Below are 17,413 nucleotides of genomic sequence, written 5' to 3'. Positions count from 1 at the left end.
AGAATACTATTAGATAATGAGGAAAATTGAATACTATGGAATATTAGAAAAATAAATCTAATAGCTACCAATCTAGGAAAAAAAATTCCTATTAGATTTATTATGTAAGGCTAACTTCAGTATTAAGGCTTGCAGCCCAATTGCAGTAATACTCCTTTCTTTATAGCCATCTGCAATTTTGTGCTCCCTACTCCCTGCATCAAGTGATTCATAGCATTGATTCAACCAAGCTGGCTGATCACCACCCTTGTCTCTTTGTCCTTATTTGATCCTACCATAGTGTAAGTAAGGAGAAGTGCTTAAAACAGAAAATCCTTGTTGGTGTTCAAATGCAACAAAGCTGCAGATAATAGCTGCTACTAACAGAGATTTAACTTAAGAACTTGAGACTCATCTACAGAAACTAACAGGCTCAAGATGTTTAGAAAGGAAAAGATGTGTGGATACAGATGTTAAATAATAATCCAGTGCAACATGATTTTTCATCAAGATAAGGAGTACATAGTGCCTTTAAGTTTATTACACAAAATGCAACATATTGTTTGAACCTCAAAATACAATATATTTATGCTTTGAACATCAAAACACCATCTGTCCATGGTAATAAACTTTAAAAGCCAGTAAGTAGCATTCCAGATCAATCAGTATTTCAAATAATTTAGTGTTGCCCAAAAATTCTAAAATACCTGGTATCTTTCTGCAGTTAAAGAGATGAATGAATATAAATTCCAAGCACTTAAACAAAAAAAGTCACAAAAACTGAATCTGGATTGCCAGTTCTTTGGTAATTGGTTTTGCCTTTTGGTCTTTTTTATTTTCAGTGGAGTTTTTTTGTTTCTTTGGCTTGTTTTGTTTTTTTTTTTTTTTAATACTCAAATGTTTGAATGTTTGATTACATTAACACATCATATCCTGGCTTAGACAAACACAATGGTTTAGAATGTGCAAGTGTTACAGAGAAAACCAGAAAACCATACTCTAACTTCAAAGAAGTAAAAGAACACTATTGTCATGGATGCAAAAATAATTTTTAGAAAATCTGCTTTACCTGTTGCTCTGCAGTGAGTGATGTTCTGATGTTCTGCATTTCTTCGTTCTTTCTTTTCTCTTGTTCTTCAAGTTGCTCTAAAAACTTCATTTTTTCTTCCTGAAGCTTCTCCTGAAGTTCAGCAACTAAGTTTGATTCAGCAGATGATTCAGCAGGAGGACTTAAAAGAAAATGTTTAGACTTTAAATGTGAAGAATATATCAAGCCCCACAACACACCAATGTCAGATGTTCATTTTGAAACATTATTTCTGAAATATTTAATAAATACTAATTACAATTAAGCCATTACTAACTTCAATTCTACTTTTTAATCATAAGCATCTCACCAATTCTTGCTTCTGTGTTTTTAGCATAGCAAGTTGGCTCTAACTTTGAAGTTTTGTTGTGGGGGAGGACTTTTGTTTATACTTTCACTAATGTAATAGAAAGTGCAGAAAGTGATAAAAAGAAGCAACTATCAACTTCACAAAGATACTTATGTCAAAATGCAAAGCCTTCAGAAATATCACACGAGGAAAAAACAATTCAGCAGCAAATCTGATGCTAGGGAATCCAGATGTGAAATTCAAAACTCTGGGTTGCAGAAGCTGGAGCACAGCAGTAATCTTTGCAAAGGAGGAAACCATCAACAGTCAAAGGCAGGATAATGACCTTAAATGGCTTTGAAAAAATGTTACATAGGCCAAATATTTTTCACCACTGAAGCAAAAACTAACTACACTCTTCTGTGTTTTGGCTTGATTCACCAAGAATACTCCTGAAGAACTTTAGAATAGAGAAATTTCTCGGATGGGCAACAATTGTGAAAAATAGTATTATTTCTATTATTCATTTGCACCAGAATTTATACCATATTGACATTAAAGTCACGAAACATTCAGGCAAATCTTTTTTTGTGCCACTGAGAAAACATTTTTGTGCTTGATTAACTTTCAAGTTATTTCTAAATGAAGTCTAGTTAAGAGAGAGAGAGGACATTCACTTTGTGAAGCTCCACTTCATATGGTGGTCTGACAGAAGTGGCTGGACAATACTAAGCCTGCAAGATACCAAAGCAGCAATTCCATCTTCAAAGCAGTTGAGATTCCTATTCTACTTCTAACATTCTTTACAGTATTTTTATATATATTTTAACTAAGCAGAAAAATGTTTCAAAATGCTTAACAACAAATCATTAAAGATACTGTTGTTTACTGTTTTACACTAGTACATAGTGCAGAAAGAGTATTATCTTTCTTAATCAAAATTATTTGATTTTCAGACACAGCAAACCATGTTAATTTTTATAATGTGGTAATGCATAGATAGCAAACATTTCTTTGTTGCCCCTTAATATTTTTGTTAGTTTTCATCAAAGTTTAAAACCTAAATTCCTGACACCAGTGCAATACTCAGGTCAAATTTAACAATCCTTCTCTCTGTCTGTACCTTCTGAATGGCTAATACAACTTTACTCTTGCAGAAAATAACAAACATATAGTCATATGCCAAACAAAAGTTTATAGTGTTACAAATTAACTTCTAAACAAAGAGTGAGGATAACAAATCACCTTGAGTTACTGACACAGCTTGGGATTTTAGGAATTCAAAAATCAAACAAGTAAATAATGGCTTTGAAATATTAGGACACATTTACTTAACATACATCCCTTTGGAGATAAAACATAGTATATCTTGATATCTAGAGAAAAAAATTAACAGAATAAAGGCATAAAAAGAAGCCTTAGGAGGCAAAATATATTTCAATGTAACACTAAAAATTAAATTACTTGACAGAACATGTAACAAACTAACAGCACTTCTTTAGATTGAAGCAGATAATATTTCTTTGAAATACATTATATGCTTTATCCAGTTTGGATAATACACACAGCTGTGATCGCAAGTTCAAATTTAAGTGTCGGTGGATTTTAAGTCTGATGACACAGCTACATCTTTTTCCTGTTGAGTCAAGTTCTTCAAATTTCTACAATGCATTAATACACAGAAAAGAACACATAATTTATCCTTTTTCTTCTCATCACACCATATTTCATTAAGAGAATACTTCCTTAAGTTAAGAAGGGCTGATCTTGTGTTTCATTATATCCCAATCTTCATTCAAAGAAGCAATATTATCTGATGCATTTTTTTTTACACTGACAACCACAGGCACTAACACAACATCACATAATGATGGATTTGCTTGCATGTGAAAGTCCTGAGGCAGCAGACAATTCCAGTGAAGCAGATATTCCCATTTCCCTTGGACTATGCTGTTGGACTCTGCATTACCTCCCCTCTCCTACCTTTTTCTTAACACTACATTGATCCTCAAAATTTAAAAGCTAAGTTAAGTCTGTACTCATTTTTTGTAGCATTCTTGCTTTAATGTCCATTCTGTCCATTTTATTGATCTTTTCTCATTTCACATACTTGGTATAGCCTAACATCTATAGCCTTGGTATAACATCTATACTTGGTATAACCTAACATGAGAAAAAATTCCTCTATGAAGATATTTTACAAACAAGATCTGTTGCATTGATTCACACCACAAGAACATAAATGATAAATGCGAGCATTTAAAAAAAACACTGTTGCTAAGCCTTAGCACATGGAAAAATTTTATAACAATGTAATCTAGGCTGCTGTCAGGCATTACCAACAATAAGTACGTAAGATGCAATTGAAAGAATAATTATACACATTCTAGGCTAGGGAAAATATTTTTAAAATCTAAAAATCTCTGCAGGAATTAACAAAAAAAAAAATAGTTATGTTAGGATGTTGTTTAAGATTATGCTGCACCCTTGTGTTTCATTATGAAGCTTAAACTGAAGACCATGAAATAGTTAAGTGGGGCAGCAAAAGTCACTGGAAGTCCATGTGGCCATGGGACAGCTCTCAGTCAATCCTGTATAAATTCCCACACAAGTTTTCATGACACCATTATCACCAACCTGGTGTACAGTTAGCCAATAAAGAAAGTTACCAGGCTACCTAAAAGCCAGCCACTGCATGATCCCACAGTGCTAGCAGAGCAAGGATGGGAGAGATGGGCTGAGGCCATCAAAGTCAGAATTTCAAGTAACTTGCTACTGTAGAAACACTCCTTCAATGTGACTGAAATATAAAACCTTCATTGATGTCTTGAAATAATCCAGTATAACATGTTTTACAATCATTGAGATTCACTACAGATATGGGAACACCACTACCTATAACATGCAAACAATTTGAAATCTGAATAGAGAAACCAATACAGAGAAACTCTATTACAACAATTTTAGTTACTGCAAAGTATATAATGAATATACCATATTGATTAAAATACTAGGCAAACACAGTAACTTAATTCTTACAGTACCTCCTATTCACTTGCATCTCAAGTTGCAGTATTTTTTCCAAAAGCCCTTTTTCAGCAGCTTCCCTCTGTAACTCCAACTCTTTACAAGCAGTTTGTACTGCATCCTCTTTTTCACAATTGAGCTTCTGAATGAGCAACTGCCTGTCTCGTTCTTGGTTAGATATTAACAGTTCTTTCTCTTCCTTTAGCTCATGGATAATAGCTTCATATTTTTCCTGCTGCTCACAGAGAGACATTTTTTCTGTTTTTTCCTTCTCTAGGGCAGTCATTTCCAACTCCAACTTACTTTGCAGTTCTGTTATTTGGTCTGAAAGTCTTTTTTCTGCCTCAGCAGTTTTTTGATGAAGAAGCGTTACTTTATTTAATTCAGTTCTAAGCAAATTTGATTCTTCTTCATATCTATTTACTAGCTCAGAAATACATTGATCTTTCTCAATTGTCAGCAGAGTCCTTAGTTCTGATAAACCCACTTGATATTCATCACTGCTGATTTGTATTTTATTGTTTAATTTATCTATCTCGTTTCTTAAGCTTTCAGTTTCCTTGTCAATCTGACATCTTAAGGTCTCTTGTTGCTGGTTTCTGCTTTCTTCCAAAAGAAGCTTCATTTCATCAGTTTCTGCCTCTTTAAGGGCAAGTTCAACTTCTAGTTTGCACCTCAAATCAGACAGATCTGAAACCTTGAGTTGTAACTCTTCTACTTGTTGCTGTTTCTCTTGCATAACTACCTCATGAGATTCCTGCATTTGTTCAAGTCTATGCTCGTTCTCTTTTTTTAATTTATCCAAACAGTCCTTGTGCTCAGCTAGGACCTTCTCAAATTCCTGTAAATGTCTGGCTTGTAGGTTGCTTTCCAGTTCTTTTAAATGGCTTTGCTCTAAACTCTCAAGTTCTGCCCTCAGGAGTTGTAGTTTCTCATTGTTTTCAACATGAAGTTTTTTCAAGTCTTCAAGTACAATTTCACGTGACTGCCTCAGTTCCTTGATTTCAGAATTTTGTGTCTCCATTTGGCATTCCAATTCAAGTAATTTCTGGTCTTTTTCATTCTGAAGGCAAACCACAGCTTCTTTCTCATTCTTTACTATTGCAAATTCATCATTCTTATTCTGAAGAACTTCCTCGAGACCTAACAGGTCACCTTTTAACTTTTTGATTTTCTTTTTATTTTCTTCACCATCCTCCAATAATTTATTAATTTTAGTTTCATACTCACTTTTCAAAGACTGTAGTTCATTTTGATGTTTATCATTTAGTGTTTTTTCAAGTGAAAGCTTTACCTTTTCAATTGTATTTACTATTTCTAAGGAAGTACATTTTAAAGAATTAGAAAAGTCACACTGTTCTCTTTGTACAAGTGTTCTGAAATGGCAAAGATCTTCTTTTATGCCTCTTAAATGTACCTTTGAGTCTTGAGCAATAACCCTACACTTCTCCACACAAACACTGAGAGAAGCATTTTCTGCTGAAACATCCTTTACACAAGAACTTGTATCTTGCATACGCCTACTATCTATTGCATTGATAACTGAAGAATAAAGAGATTCCACCATCATTTCCGGGCTTTGTGGGTCACTTATTACATTAGGAGACACTGGATTTTCTTCTATTACAAACTCATTTACTGCTGACATAAAGTCAGATTCTGGACTCTCTGCCAATGAATCCAAGTCTAATGATCCTTGCTTAAGAGCTTGCTCCAAGTTTGGATGGGCAATAGTTTCAAAATCGAACGTGTGAGCATCAATGCTGTCTGGAGACAATTCTTCTAATGGAGCTGGGGGACACACAGGAGGACACAGGGGACCCTGAAGACTGAGTGATGGAGGAGTTCTTGAAGAGGTAGCAATTGCAGTTCCCGTAGTACTTTCCATCCTTGGTGTGGTAGCAGATTGTGGCGATGCTTGACTATTTGAGGCCTACAAGTTATAAAACAAGAAATGAACACAAAGTGAAAACCAGAACTGTTGATATTAAAAATTAATTCAAAACCACCAGGCAAAACAAGAACTTTAAAATATCAGCCTTATTACTTGCAACAATCCATAATACGCATTACTAAAACTTAAGCAAAAATTGCAGAAAATCAAGGAGATCTTCCATTAAGTTTCAGAAAAGCATCATTTGTAAAAACAAATACTAAATGTTCAGCAAGCTGAAAATCCTATGTAGAGCACACCCAACTGTATCTTACCACTCAGAAATAGGCTTTGGTTCCTCACAGCCTACTTACTTCAGTTTTCCCAGTAATTTTGTTACTGAAATATTTTTATTCAATTATTGCCAATACTGTTATTAAATACTCCTTTAGTACCTTATGCTATTAACTATCACATACAACAGGGAATATGGAAGCCCTAATGCCAAGGATACATCTATAGATTCTTAAGACAAAAATATAAACCTTAAGCTTCAGCAAGTGCAGAACACATTCCAGTGTAAGCCAAAAAGCAATGTACAGCCTCAGTATCCACCAAGGACTCATTCCTGAAAAAGTTTGTAATAGGATGGATAGCGAAGCAATTTTTCCTAGGAAAATTATAGTGAAACACACACAGTTAAAATACATAAGGCAAGTAACTGTGACACACTATTAAGGGGTATGCACAGGATCATTACGATCACAAACTGGAAGAGATGCAAAGTTTTCTGAACATATCAGTGCTCTAAAAGGTGTATTCTCTGTAACACCATAGCTTAACTATTACCTTGCTCTTCCATCCTTCATCACTAAGAACTTGTTTGGTTTTACTCATGTAAGAAATATAATCACCTTGAAAATAAATAGTTCCTGAAGAAAAACTCATGGAACTTTTTCCAGTAGAAAGTTCCCATAAGATGTTCAGTCTCAAAGTGCTGGCAATCTAGTGTGGTTTTCTTCAAAAAGCCAACACTGCATCCAGTTGATAATTCTGTGATCCTGTTCATGCTTCTTTCCCAAACCATCCACACTGCCTCAATACACCTAAAATCCTGTCTGGCGTTCTTTACTGTGTTAGCTATTACTGAAGAAACTTCTGCTATCCATTGAATTCAGCTACTTGATTGGTGACAGTTAGTGGAGCTTGGCAATAAATGTTCAGCAACAGCAAAAATCCCTGAAGCGACAGACATTGATCTGCTGCTGTATAAATAGCTGTTCTTTGCTTTCTCCATCTTGTACAAATGATTGTTACTCAAAAAGGGACCTTATCCTCTTCTGCACCAAACAAACGTTCCTTAAAGGAGATACTGCATGTTTAACAATTCTCAGCTGTGATTTAAGAACAACCTATTTTTCATCTAAATGCTCATCTATTTAGCAAGTTGCACTTGCACCTTAGCTCCCTTAGCTTTTGCATCTTTATGAATCTAAATCATACAATGATTTTTAAATACATTATAAAAAAACCTTGAGACTATTGCATACAGAATAATGTATTTATGAAAAGTGAACAGGACATGAGACAAAAAAAATGAAAATAAAATGCTCCTATTTAAATGATTCTATTAGTCAAGGTTTAAGCATTTTCCTTGAACTTAATTTTAGCTTGTTGTTTTTCTGAGAAAACTTAGTAAAATAGATATTGAAGGCTACTGTGTATGCTGATTCATGCCTGGGTTCAAACCACGCTTTAAGTGACAAACATCTATCATTAATATACCAAAGCTTTAACAATAACAAAAACCATCATCACAGATATTAACCACACACTAAAAAAAGCATTTCAAAGACTTAGAACATGGGCAAGTCTTACAGAAATCCACATGCAAAGGAAAGATAGTATCTACTTCTGGTAACCCTGTAGAATCATCCTAGAAGGTAGAGTAACGATATAGCATAAAGAATTAAAAAAAAACCTGCCACTCTGTAGAACAATAATGAACTCTGTTTCCTCATGACCTGGGCTGTAACACACTACATGCCTCAGCAGTGGCTGCTGTGAGCTGGGAATCTAACGAGAGCACCCAATTACTGCTTAGAGAAGAGTTAAATGTCACATTTTGAGTAGCTGAAACTATGTGAAGACTTTGTTTACTGAGAAGCCTGTGCCTGCCATCGAGTCTGTTTACAATCTACAAGCAGCAGTGTACGCACATGTCATACACTAATTTTTGTAAAGACAAAGGAAGAGGAGTCAAGAGCAAACAAAAAAATAGAGACAGAAAAGCAGAATTGATTTCCAAGTTCTCAGGTATTGCAAGACTACATGCCTTGCTCTAATTATGTTACATCAAAAAAAAAGTGAATGGTGCAATTCTCAGGAAGATTACAAGCAGTTTTTCAATTCCCATCTCAACTAGAAGAAAAGGTAGATTTATGATCTGATTTGAAAAGCGAGCTTCTCTTGTAAGAAAACGTTTTAACACCAAAGGGTTGCATATGCTAATTACCTACTAACCCCTGAGAAGATGGCTTAATCATCTTATTCACAAGCACCTTAGCTTTTCCTGGACATCTTTAACCCAACTGCTGACCTGCTTAAACTTTGCATTATGGAAATAAGAGGGCACAGCAACATCATTGAGTCTATTAAATTGCAAAGAACAAGCAGAAGGTCTTAAAAATGAAAACAGATTTCAAAATACTAACAAATTAAACAGATAGCCACAAAAATGTCATTTAACTACTCCGATGTAATACTAAAGTAAAAAATTATCACGTATGTTGTATGAACTTGAAAGCTGAAATAGTAAGAGTTATGCAGACACTTGAAAAGAAATACTCTCAACATCCCCAGTAACTTATTCAATCTCCTCTGACTTGCTCTTTGCTTCCTTGTCTCCAGTCACAACTCTTCCCTCCTGCCTAAAGCAACTATTAAAGGACAGTTGCTGCAGCTGATTTAGTAGGATGAACTTCCACTTGACCCAGACAGAATTCAACTGCTGTACCACCACCAACCCAGACAAACTATCCCAGTCAAATTTGAAGAACCAGGCTTCTGCTGCCACTAGTATGGAAAGGGAAATGCTGGGCTCGATTGTGTTTCCTTGGCAGAGTACAAGAGTAATAATATGGGCAACACTCAATGCCTGCACAGTTATTGCCAACTCTGCACCAAGCTGGGACAGTTCACCACCAGAACAAGTGGGTGCATGAAGATGTAGGCATCTTCACAAAAATTATTAAATGCTTATTCATCCTTCTAATTATTTACTGTGAATTACCAGCAATACTGAAGATATAAAAAGGAGCATTTTAAAAATTACTTCCATAATTCTACACAGGCAAAAGTAGTATAATTTAAAAAAACACTTCCATATTAGCTGCAGAGCAAAACAACACAGAGAAAGACCTTGTGTCTTTCATCAAGTAGTAACAAGAACATTGCCTTTGAAAAGAAATCTCTGACAAATCTGTTTGCTTCAATTCCAAAAAGAGTTCAAATGAATCACTCAAATGACACACAGAGATGGGCATTTTCAAGATGACATCACGAATGGCCCAGCTCTGACTGTGCAATGCAATTTGCTCTAAGGAAAGACAATTATCCAAATCTGTCTAAGCACCTGACACTTATTTGGATTCTTCACTCACACAGAAGTCAAACAAAAGCAAAAGAAAAGAGTGCATTTTCCTGATTCTGCAAGCATTTTTCTGTACAGCCAGATACTTATAACATTTTTTTCAGATAAGCATATCTGAAGATAGAAGAGAAAATGACAGAGACTTCACAAATTCAGGCATATTTCCTGCTTATCTTTCTACTGTTATTATGTGTATTTTGAATTAAAACCTAAATTTCATGTTTTTCTGACACTGCAAGCCTTCGTGAAAAAGTTAATTTATTAGAACAACTGCCAGTATCCTAGTTTCTTATGAGATAAATTTCAGGATTTGGGACTCCATAATGGGAGTGTATGTCTATATTTTAGAGCAAGGTCTGTTGTAAGGGCATTTTCAGAAAACAATAAAATTTCACGGAATTTCACTTCTAGCAATTTCAATGGCTGTTACAGTGTTCAGGTCCTAATATTCTTATTCTTAATGGCTGTTTATTTGAAAAACAATCTTCATAAAAAGAAAATAGCTGGGAAATTACTTAAGTAATACACCTTTCCTATATTACAGAACAAAGAGCAGCCAAATTTCATATTTTATACAAATAAAAGATTCCCAATAAATCTCCTGTTCAAATTCCAGACAAATCAAAAAATAGAGACTTCATGTCACTTGGTTTAAGCAGGAAATTGCCATTCAAAATTAAACATGCCCATAGCTTTATCTGTATATATAAGATGCTTCCCAGTCAGCCAAGTGCATATAACAATTTACACTGCAGACAATAACACAGCCCCTGGAAAAACCTAATGATTTTCTAAAGCAAAAGAAACCCAGCTTGAAGAAGTCAACTTCACAAAAAAATCTTAAGCATTGCTAAATTCGCCCAGTGTTTCCCTGAGAGAGGCCACAGTCAAAAGCTAAAAGGAACCTCTTGGGTGTATTATGGAGGCTGTGTGCACAGAAGCAAAAGTGATTGGCAGAAACACAATTCTAGGGGAAGGAATCTGACAGGCAGAGTGAAACTAGGAAGGGATCTTTTTACCATCTGTTCCTTCTGTACTCAAAGAGAAGGACTGCACAACAGCCAACCAAAGACCTAAAATCTCCTTAACTGCTTGTACCAAAAGGATCTAAGAAACAACACAGAAATCCAGAGAAGTTACAAATTCACTGAATAGAAACTAAAGCAATGAAGGCAGAATGCAGACATACTGCAGACAGAAGATTTGAAAGTGACAGAAAACAAAAATATAAAAAGTACAATTCTACTTCTACAACAATAGAATCTGTTAAATACTCTGAGAATATTCAGTAGTTTGTGATTAGAAAGAAAACTTATGCAGTTAATCTTTTTATCAGGAAAAACAAAGATGCATTCTAAAGTGTTTGATAAAACAATATTATGAAAATATTCTACTGTTTTAAAGATAATAATCTCTTTTTTATTAATATAGAAAAGCAAAAAATACCTTTTGCTCATTCAGCAGGTCTGTAATAGTTTGTGACATTTCATCCAAACTCTGTGCTGCCTTGACCAGGTTATGTAGAGCACGTACATGCTGGTGAAGAGGTTCAAAGTCACAAAGTATGGGAACCCTTAAAAACAGTACAGGATTACTTTTTTCCACACTGTTAGTTTAATACTCCAATCTATTAAATTACTATGTGTGTATTTCAACAACACTAAGCTTGCCTCTGTATATGGTCTGTACTTTCTTATTTTCATGTATTTTATATGGAAAAAAAAAAGTCTACAAAGACTGCCTGGTATTTTTGTTTAAAATTAAAAACTTGGGCACTTTTAAGGAGTCCATAACAATAAACACAGTGATAAGCAAGTAATTCTAGTCTTCCCTCCCAAGGAAAGCATTTGTCAGTAGTACCTAGTTCCAATGACAGTAGCAGAAGTGATTAGATCTCTAATTGAAGCAGTTGTGTTTGCAAATGACTGTATTTTGTCTCCAGTTGGATTCTCTCCAATCCAGCTCTTCCTCTGAAGAAGCAATTAATTCTCTACTATTTTATTTTCATAATAGGTAACCTAAATTAAACAACTGATTAATGTGTCGTGATCACATTTCAAGTATGGCAAGATAAGCTGAAAACACGGAGCAAGAGTTCATTTAGACTAACAATATAGTAAAAGCAGATTACACTTCACTGTATTCTGCATTCTCTATTCAATATATAGAGCAAGTGGCATTCAGTGTATTTTTGTAGAATTAAGATTTCAATAATTTCAATATTTGCTCAAACACAATTTCAGAAGACTGAAGCACTGTAAGTAAATTGAAACAGCATTTGAATTATGCAGCTGAGAGGTTCAGTGCTGACAGAAAAGGACTTTGTGCTGGGTCTCAGTTTTGCTTATTGCTTGCTCTTTACATGTTAAATGAAAACACCAACACTGCTCTCAAGTTTCTTCTGAAGATCAGATCTACCTAAGGTGTGTTACAGCTTTTGCCCACACGAGTTGTAAGTTCAACACTAGCCTCTGTATTTTCACCAAGTACAACCCTGATCCCAGAAACCAGAAGCAATGACATATTCCCACCTCTATTGCCATCAAGTGGAAAGCTATGTCACTACAATTCAAACCAAATAAAACATCTTAAGTCAGCGATCGGTTTTCTGACAATAGCAGGGCAAAATTCTTCCTGAATTCAGTATATAACTTCTAGGAAGATTGTAAAATTCTCACAAATTAAAAAAAAATCAGGCAAACATTCAAAATAATATCCTACAGTTGCACTTTTTCTCCCACAAAATTGATGAAGAGGGTTAAAAGGGTACATCAGCTATAAAATTACCTACAGCAAATCCACTGTGATGCTGTGATCCACTAAGCTTACTACACTTGTAAACTCTACCAACACCACCATAGTCAGGAATTCTGAACCAAAAAGAATGCCAGTCCAAAATACAGGTAAACAAAACCAGTGAATTCAACTCCTGCCTTATGCACCAATAACAGGTATTAGCTTGACACTGCTGGTGAACCTGATGTCAGTGAAGCATCCTCCTCTTGCATTTACCTTTTCAAATGCAATCACAACTTAGTGTGACTGTGGTCTCGGGGCTAAAAAAAAGCAAAACAAAAAAAGCCCCAACAAACAAAAAACCCCAATAAACCAACTACAAAAAGGAGGAATCAAAGCAAATCTCTAATCTCTAACTGCAGGTCTCTTTTTGGAGGAGGATGATGATACATGCAACATCTGAATGTGGTCATACTGATAGATCTCCTCCAATAGAGCTTCTACTCAAAATGATGGATTTTTATTGACAGCAGAGGCACTTAAGAGAATACACTTTTTAGCAAAATCAGTTTAATAAAATTGGAGAAAAAGTAGTAATTGAATATAGGAGATCTCTGTGATCTCATGCTGAGAGCTAAAGACATTTACTTTATTTCCTCCAGAATACCACACAACAAAGAGCAAAAGAAAAAAGTATAAAATCTCATACTGATCTGACAAAACAGTTATGAGTTTATTTCAGTTTAAAACTGATGGCAATTTTTTTTTGTTTTTTAGCTCTGAGGCAGATCAAAAGAACACCCAAATCCTTTACATCTCAATATAGAATAGGTATGTTCAAACCATCAGAGCTTGAGTATATATGTATGTGCCTTAATTCAGTGAAGATCATTGTTTAAGAATGATAGTTAGATCAGAAAATATCCTTATTTGCTCTTTATGGAAAATGACCTAAGGGGGTGGAAAGCTGATGGGGGGATGGGATCCCCGGGAAAGCTATTTCTGTAATACAAAAGGTGTAAAGAGGTGTCTTACCTGAGTAATGGCTGTACTTCTGAAGGACAAAAAGACTGCAAAAACTGCAAGTCACTCAATGAGATATCTGGAAGCTCACTGTCAAATCTGCGAGGTTTTCGTGTCTGTAAAGAAGATATTAATTTACACATTGCTGTAAAGTATCAGATTACTAAAGAAGGATTAAGAAAAGCTTAATAAATAACACAGAAAAGTTAGCAGTAAACTGATCTCTTACACAAAAGATTTTTAGTTTTTAAGAAACCAAGTCTGGTCCTTTGCCCCTAAAAAAAACCCCTACACTTGTAATGATTAACTATCCATAGTGCTTGGGCAGCAGTAGAATAGAGTACTCCAGTTGGAAGGGATCTACAATGAGCATCTAGTCCAACTTCCTCCCTATTACCAAGCTTCATAAACATGATGGATGTGCTTAAAAGTTAAGGTATAAAGTTGGCATTGAAGCTTTATTTATTGTGCTGTTACACATACAAATATTAATTCAGTTCAGTTGAATTTGAAACATTGGAGTGAGTAGCATTCTTATTTTCCAAGTATCCTTTAAATTAAAAAAAAAAAAGCTGAAAAGGAGAAGCTGAAAAGGTTAAAAAGGCAAAGTGAGATAGCAACATTGGAATCACAGAGTAAGCTTACTTCAGAGTTAACCAACCTGTACGAAATCAAAGCTAACAGGCAATGCTTAATTACAACACCCTCATGTTATCAGCCAATTAAGAGGAAAAACTGCTTTTCCACTCATACAGTGATTACATGGAAAACTTTTACTTGCTTTTATCATCCAATTAATTTTATTGCTCTATTACTCACAAGACAATTAGATTAAATTTCTCCTGGCTTCTTTTCCCTGATCATTAAGATTTAATTTTTTTTTTCAATACCACAGGATAAAAAAGGACTGCATTGATAAAAAGGAGAGCTGACATTTCCTCTCCCACTGCACTGTAAGTTACAAACCGATGTTAATATAGGTCACTTGAAATGGCAGAGAACACTAGCTCCCAGCTTCTTCATGTGTCACAGCAATGCAAAAGACAATAGTTTTTAATAGGTTTTTAATTTATAAAACTATATAGAAATTAAATAAACCCAAAGATATGAGTACATACACAAAAGGATGGAGGCCAGGAGTCAAGTCCTCTAAACAAACGATTCCTTAGAAACGACTTCCCTGAAGAAAAAACCCAAACAAACAACTTATTTAAAGGAAGAAATGCAACATCTCAAGAGAAATCAACTGAAATTACTGCAGTTTAATAGCCGAAGTATATTTGGAAACATTACTACTTATATTGATGACTACGTAAAATTGCAAATGACCACAGAACATCAGACAAAACCCACCACTCAAGCAGAGCTCCCTTCACAGAAGTCTCTTTTTGCTTAACGTACACACAGGAAAAGCCTCAACTTATTTTTGAAATTTTCACTGTAATCTCCCTCATGTCCTTTCCAAAAAAATTTGATAAATTTTCACTCAATTTTTTTTATTTTAGCTGTTCATTCAGAACACAAGTGGCAGGCTTTGCAGAAAAACTAACCAAAATTCTTTTAGTAGTATCTTTATTTTTAATTATGTTTTTAAAACTTCTGGTGAACGTCTTTAGACATGGGTCTTAGTTTTTGGATTTTTCTGGAGTAGTACAGAGGAAGTCACAGCAGTAACCCAAATGTTCAGTAATGGTTTTAGAAGTGTTATTTAAAAGAACAATAAAACTTATAAAAGCTCACAAGGCATGTTTAAGTACAAACTGCATTTAAGTGTGATAATGAGAAACCGTATCTTTTACTATCACTTCACAGCTTTCACATTTTGGATAATCTACATGAAATAGTTAATTGATTTCCTCAATGGAAAAGTATTTTCTTTGTAATAGGACCAGCTATTTAAGTAAAAATTTTCAGGTCTTGAAAGTAGAATATGATGAAAATTATTTTAAATACAAAGAAAAGAGATACACTTTAACACAATTCAACTTCACAGAAGATAAAATACTTACTAAAGAGTTTACCGAAAGATTCCCTTTTTGCCTTTTCAGCTTCATATAGATGTTTCCCATCTTTTATTAAAGCACCTGCCCACTATGAAAGGGGAAAATACATAGTTACTTGTTAATTTATATTCTGATACAAAGGTTTGGTCTCAAAGTTTTATTTACTTACCTCCCTGTAGTGTTTTATGAACATTTTTCTCCTCACAACTTCAACAACAGCTAAACAGTACATCTGAGGAACAGTGCTGAGAGCCTCTACAACTTTGACCCTTTCTAGGAGCTCTGTTACAAGACGAAGCAGTGCTTGTAGTTTCTCTCCATCTTGGTCAGCATGAAGCATTACAAAACAACACCACCTACAAAAGTAGATTACACTTTAGAAGATCACATCTTGGAAATTTTTTTTTCATTTAAATTAGATTAGCAACATGTCTGGATGAAATGAACAATGACATCATTTCACATAACAGGCTAACTGAAAATACCAAGCTGTTCAGAATTCAGTAGTCACCTTGCAATTTCCTGTTAATTTCTCACAACAGAATATCCACATCGGTGATCAAAAATGGACATCCATTTGAGTTAAGACATTGATTTTGAATGTCTTGGTAAGACATTTAAAGTTATTAGCATAAAAAACCTTAGGAGTAGTAATAATGCAACTTTCTCCTGTAGAATTAAAAAAAGCTGATACATCCTGAGAAAAAAAATGACTACTTTTTGTTTATATATCTTAAAAATACTTATTGAAAAGCTTTAGCAAGAGGTACTAAAAGTTAGAATGCTGTCAAAGAAATAAGAATACAACACTGGGAAGTCCACACAATGTACTCACGCACTACAAGCAACAAATGCTGTAACAAATTCTCACATCTTGTAACCACATCCTCCATTCCCTTAATCATACAATTAATTTAAAAATTTCAAGCACAGACACCTATATAATTAAACTACAGGGTAACTACTGGGAAGGTGATCAATTGGTGTGCTTGAGGAGAAACATCACAGCAACTTTGCCACCAGAAAAGACTTAAAGTAGAGGTATATTCCACAAGTAATAAAAAGCATAAAATTGCTTCTATTGACAGAATTGAAGCAAAAGTGAAACAACAAATACAAACAAGTCAACATCAAGCAATCAGGAATATATACTAACAGAAAGCAATTAGGAATATATACTAACAGAGACACTCTAAGTGCTCTTGACCTTTTAATAGTAATGATTTTCTTAAGACACACATTCCTTAAACAGCCTTGCTGCAAGTGGAAGTTGTAAAGTTTTAACTTACTTCAGTCTGACTTGCAGATTATTTGCAAGCTCCTGTTTGGCAGTGGTACATTTCTGTTTAATATCTAACAGTTTTCTGTGATTAGTTAACATAATCATCAGCTGATTTGCATGACTCAAACACAAGTCAGGCAGCACAGAAGGATCTTTCAAGTTCTCAGCTCTCTTCTGATTAGCCAAAAATCCCTAGAGGAAGAGAGAGATACTTGTTACACAAGCTTTGTGACAATCAAAAAGTGTGAAAGTGACGTATCTTCTCTAAGAATGTAGTAATTTTAACAAACTTACTGTAACCATTGAGAAGTATAACAGAATAATACATGGAGAAAGCAAATCCCAGAGTTGCTTTCTTTCTGTTCTATAATTCAGTCCAAATCAGTTTTGTTCTATATTTCCATACCAAATAGCTACCAACACAACCCTAACAGAACTTCACACAACTAACCAACACCAGTG

General features: G+C 34.6%; 1 protein-coding gene across 4 annotated transcripts in view; it reads right to left on the bottom strand.

Moving 5' to 3' along the window:
- The window catches only part of RB1CC1 (RB1 inducible coiled-coil 1), a 69,798-nt gene that overhangs the window by 12,192 nt on the left and 40,193 nt on the right, over positions 1–17,413 (bottom strand). For all 4 annotated transcript variants that reach the window (XM_021555700.3, XM_021555699.3, XM_021555701.3 and 1 more), the window contains exons 9-16: positions 16,959–17,143; positions 15,839–16,025; positions 15,676–15,757; positions 14,785–14,846; positions 13,679–13,782; positions 11,354–11,480; positions 4,400–6,315; positions 1,049–1,208 (exon numbers count right to left, since the gene is read on the bottom strand). In XM_021555700.3, the coding sequence (XP_021411375.2) occupies positions 1,049–1,208; positions 4,400–6,315; positions 11,354–11,480; positions 13,679–13,782; positions 14,785–14,846; positions 15,676–15,757; positions 15,839–16,025; positions 16,959–17,143 (2,823 nt within the window). The remainder of the gene's footprint in view (positions 1–1,048; positions 1,209–4,399; positions 6,316–11,353; positions 11,481–13,678; positions 13,783–14,784; positions 14,847–15,675; positions 15,758–15,838; positions 16,026–16,958; positions 17,144–17,413) is intronic.

Source organism: Lonchura striata, chromosome 1 (genome assembly GCF_046129695.1).
Source record: "Lonchura striata isolate bLonStr1 chromosome 1, bLonStr1.mat, whole genome shotgun sequence".
Classification (NCBI taxonomy): domain Eukaryota; kingdom Metazoa; phylum Chordata; class Aves; order Passeriformes; family Estrildidae; genus Lonchura; species Lonchura striata.
This window is presented reverse-complemented; position numbering and strand designations above follow the sequence as displayed.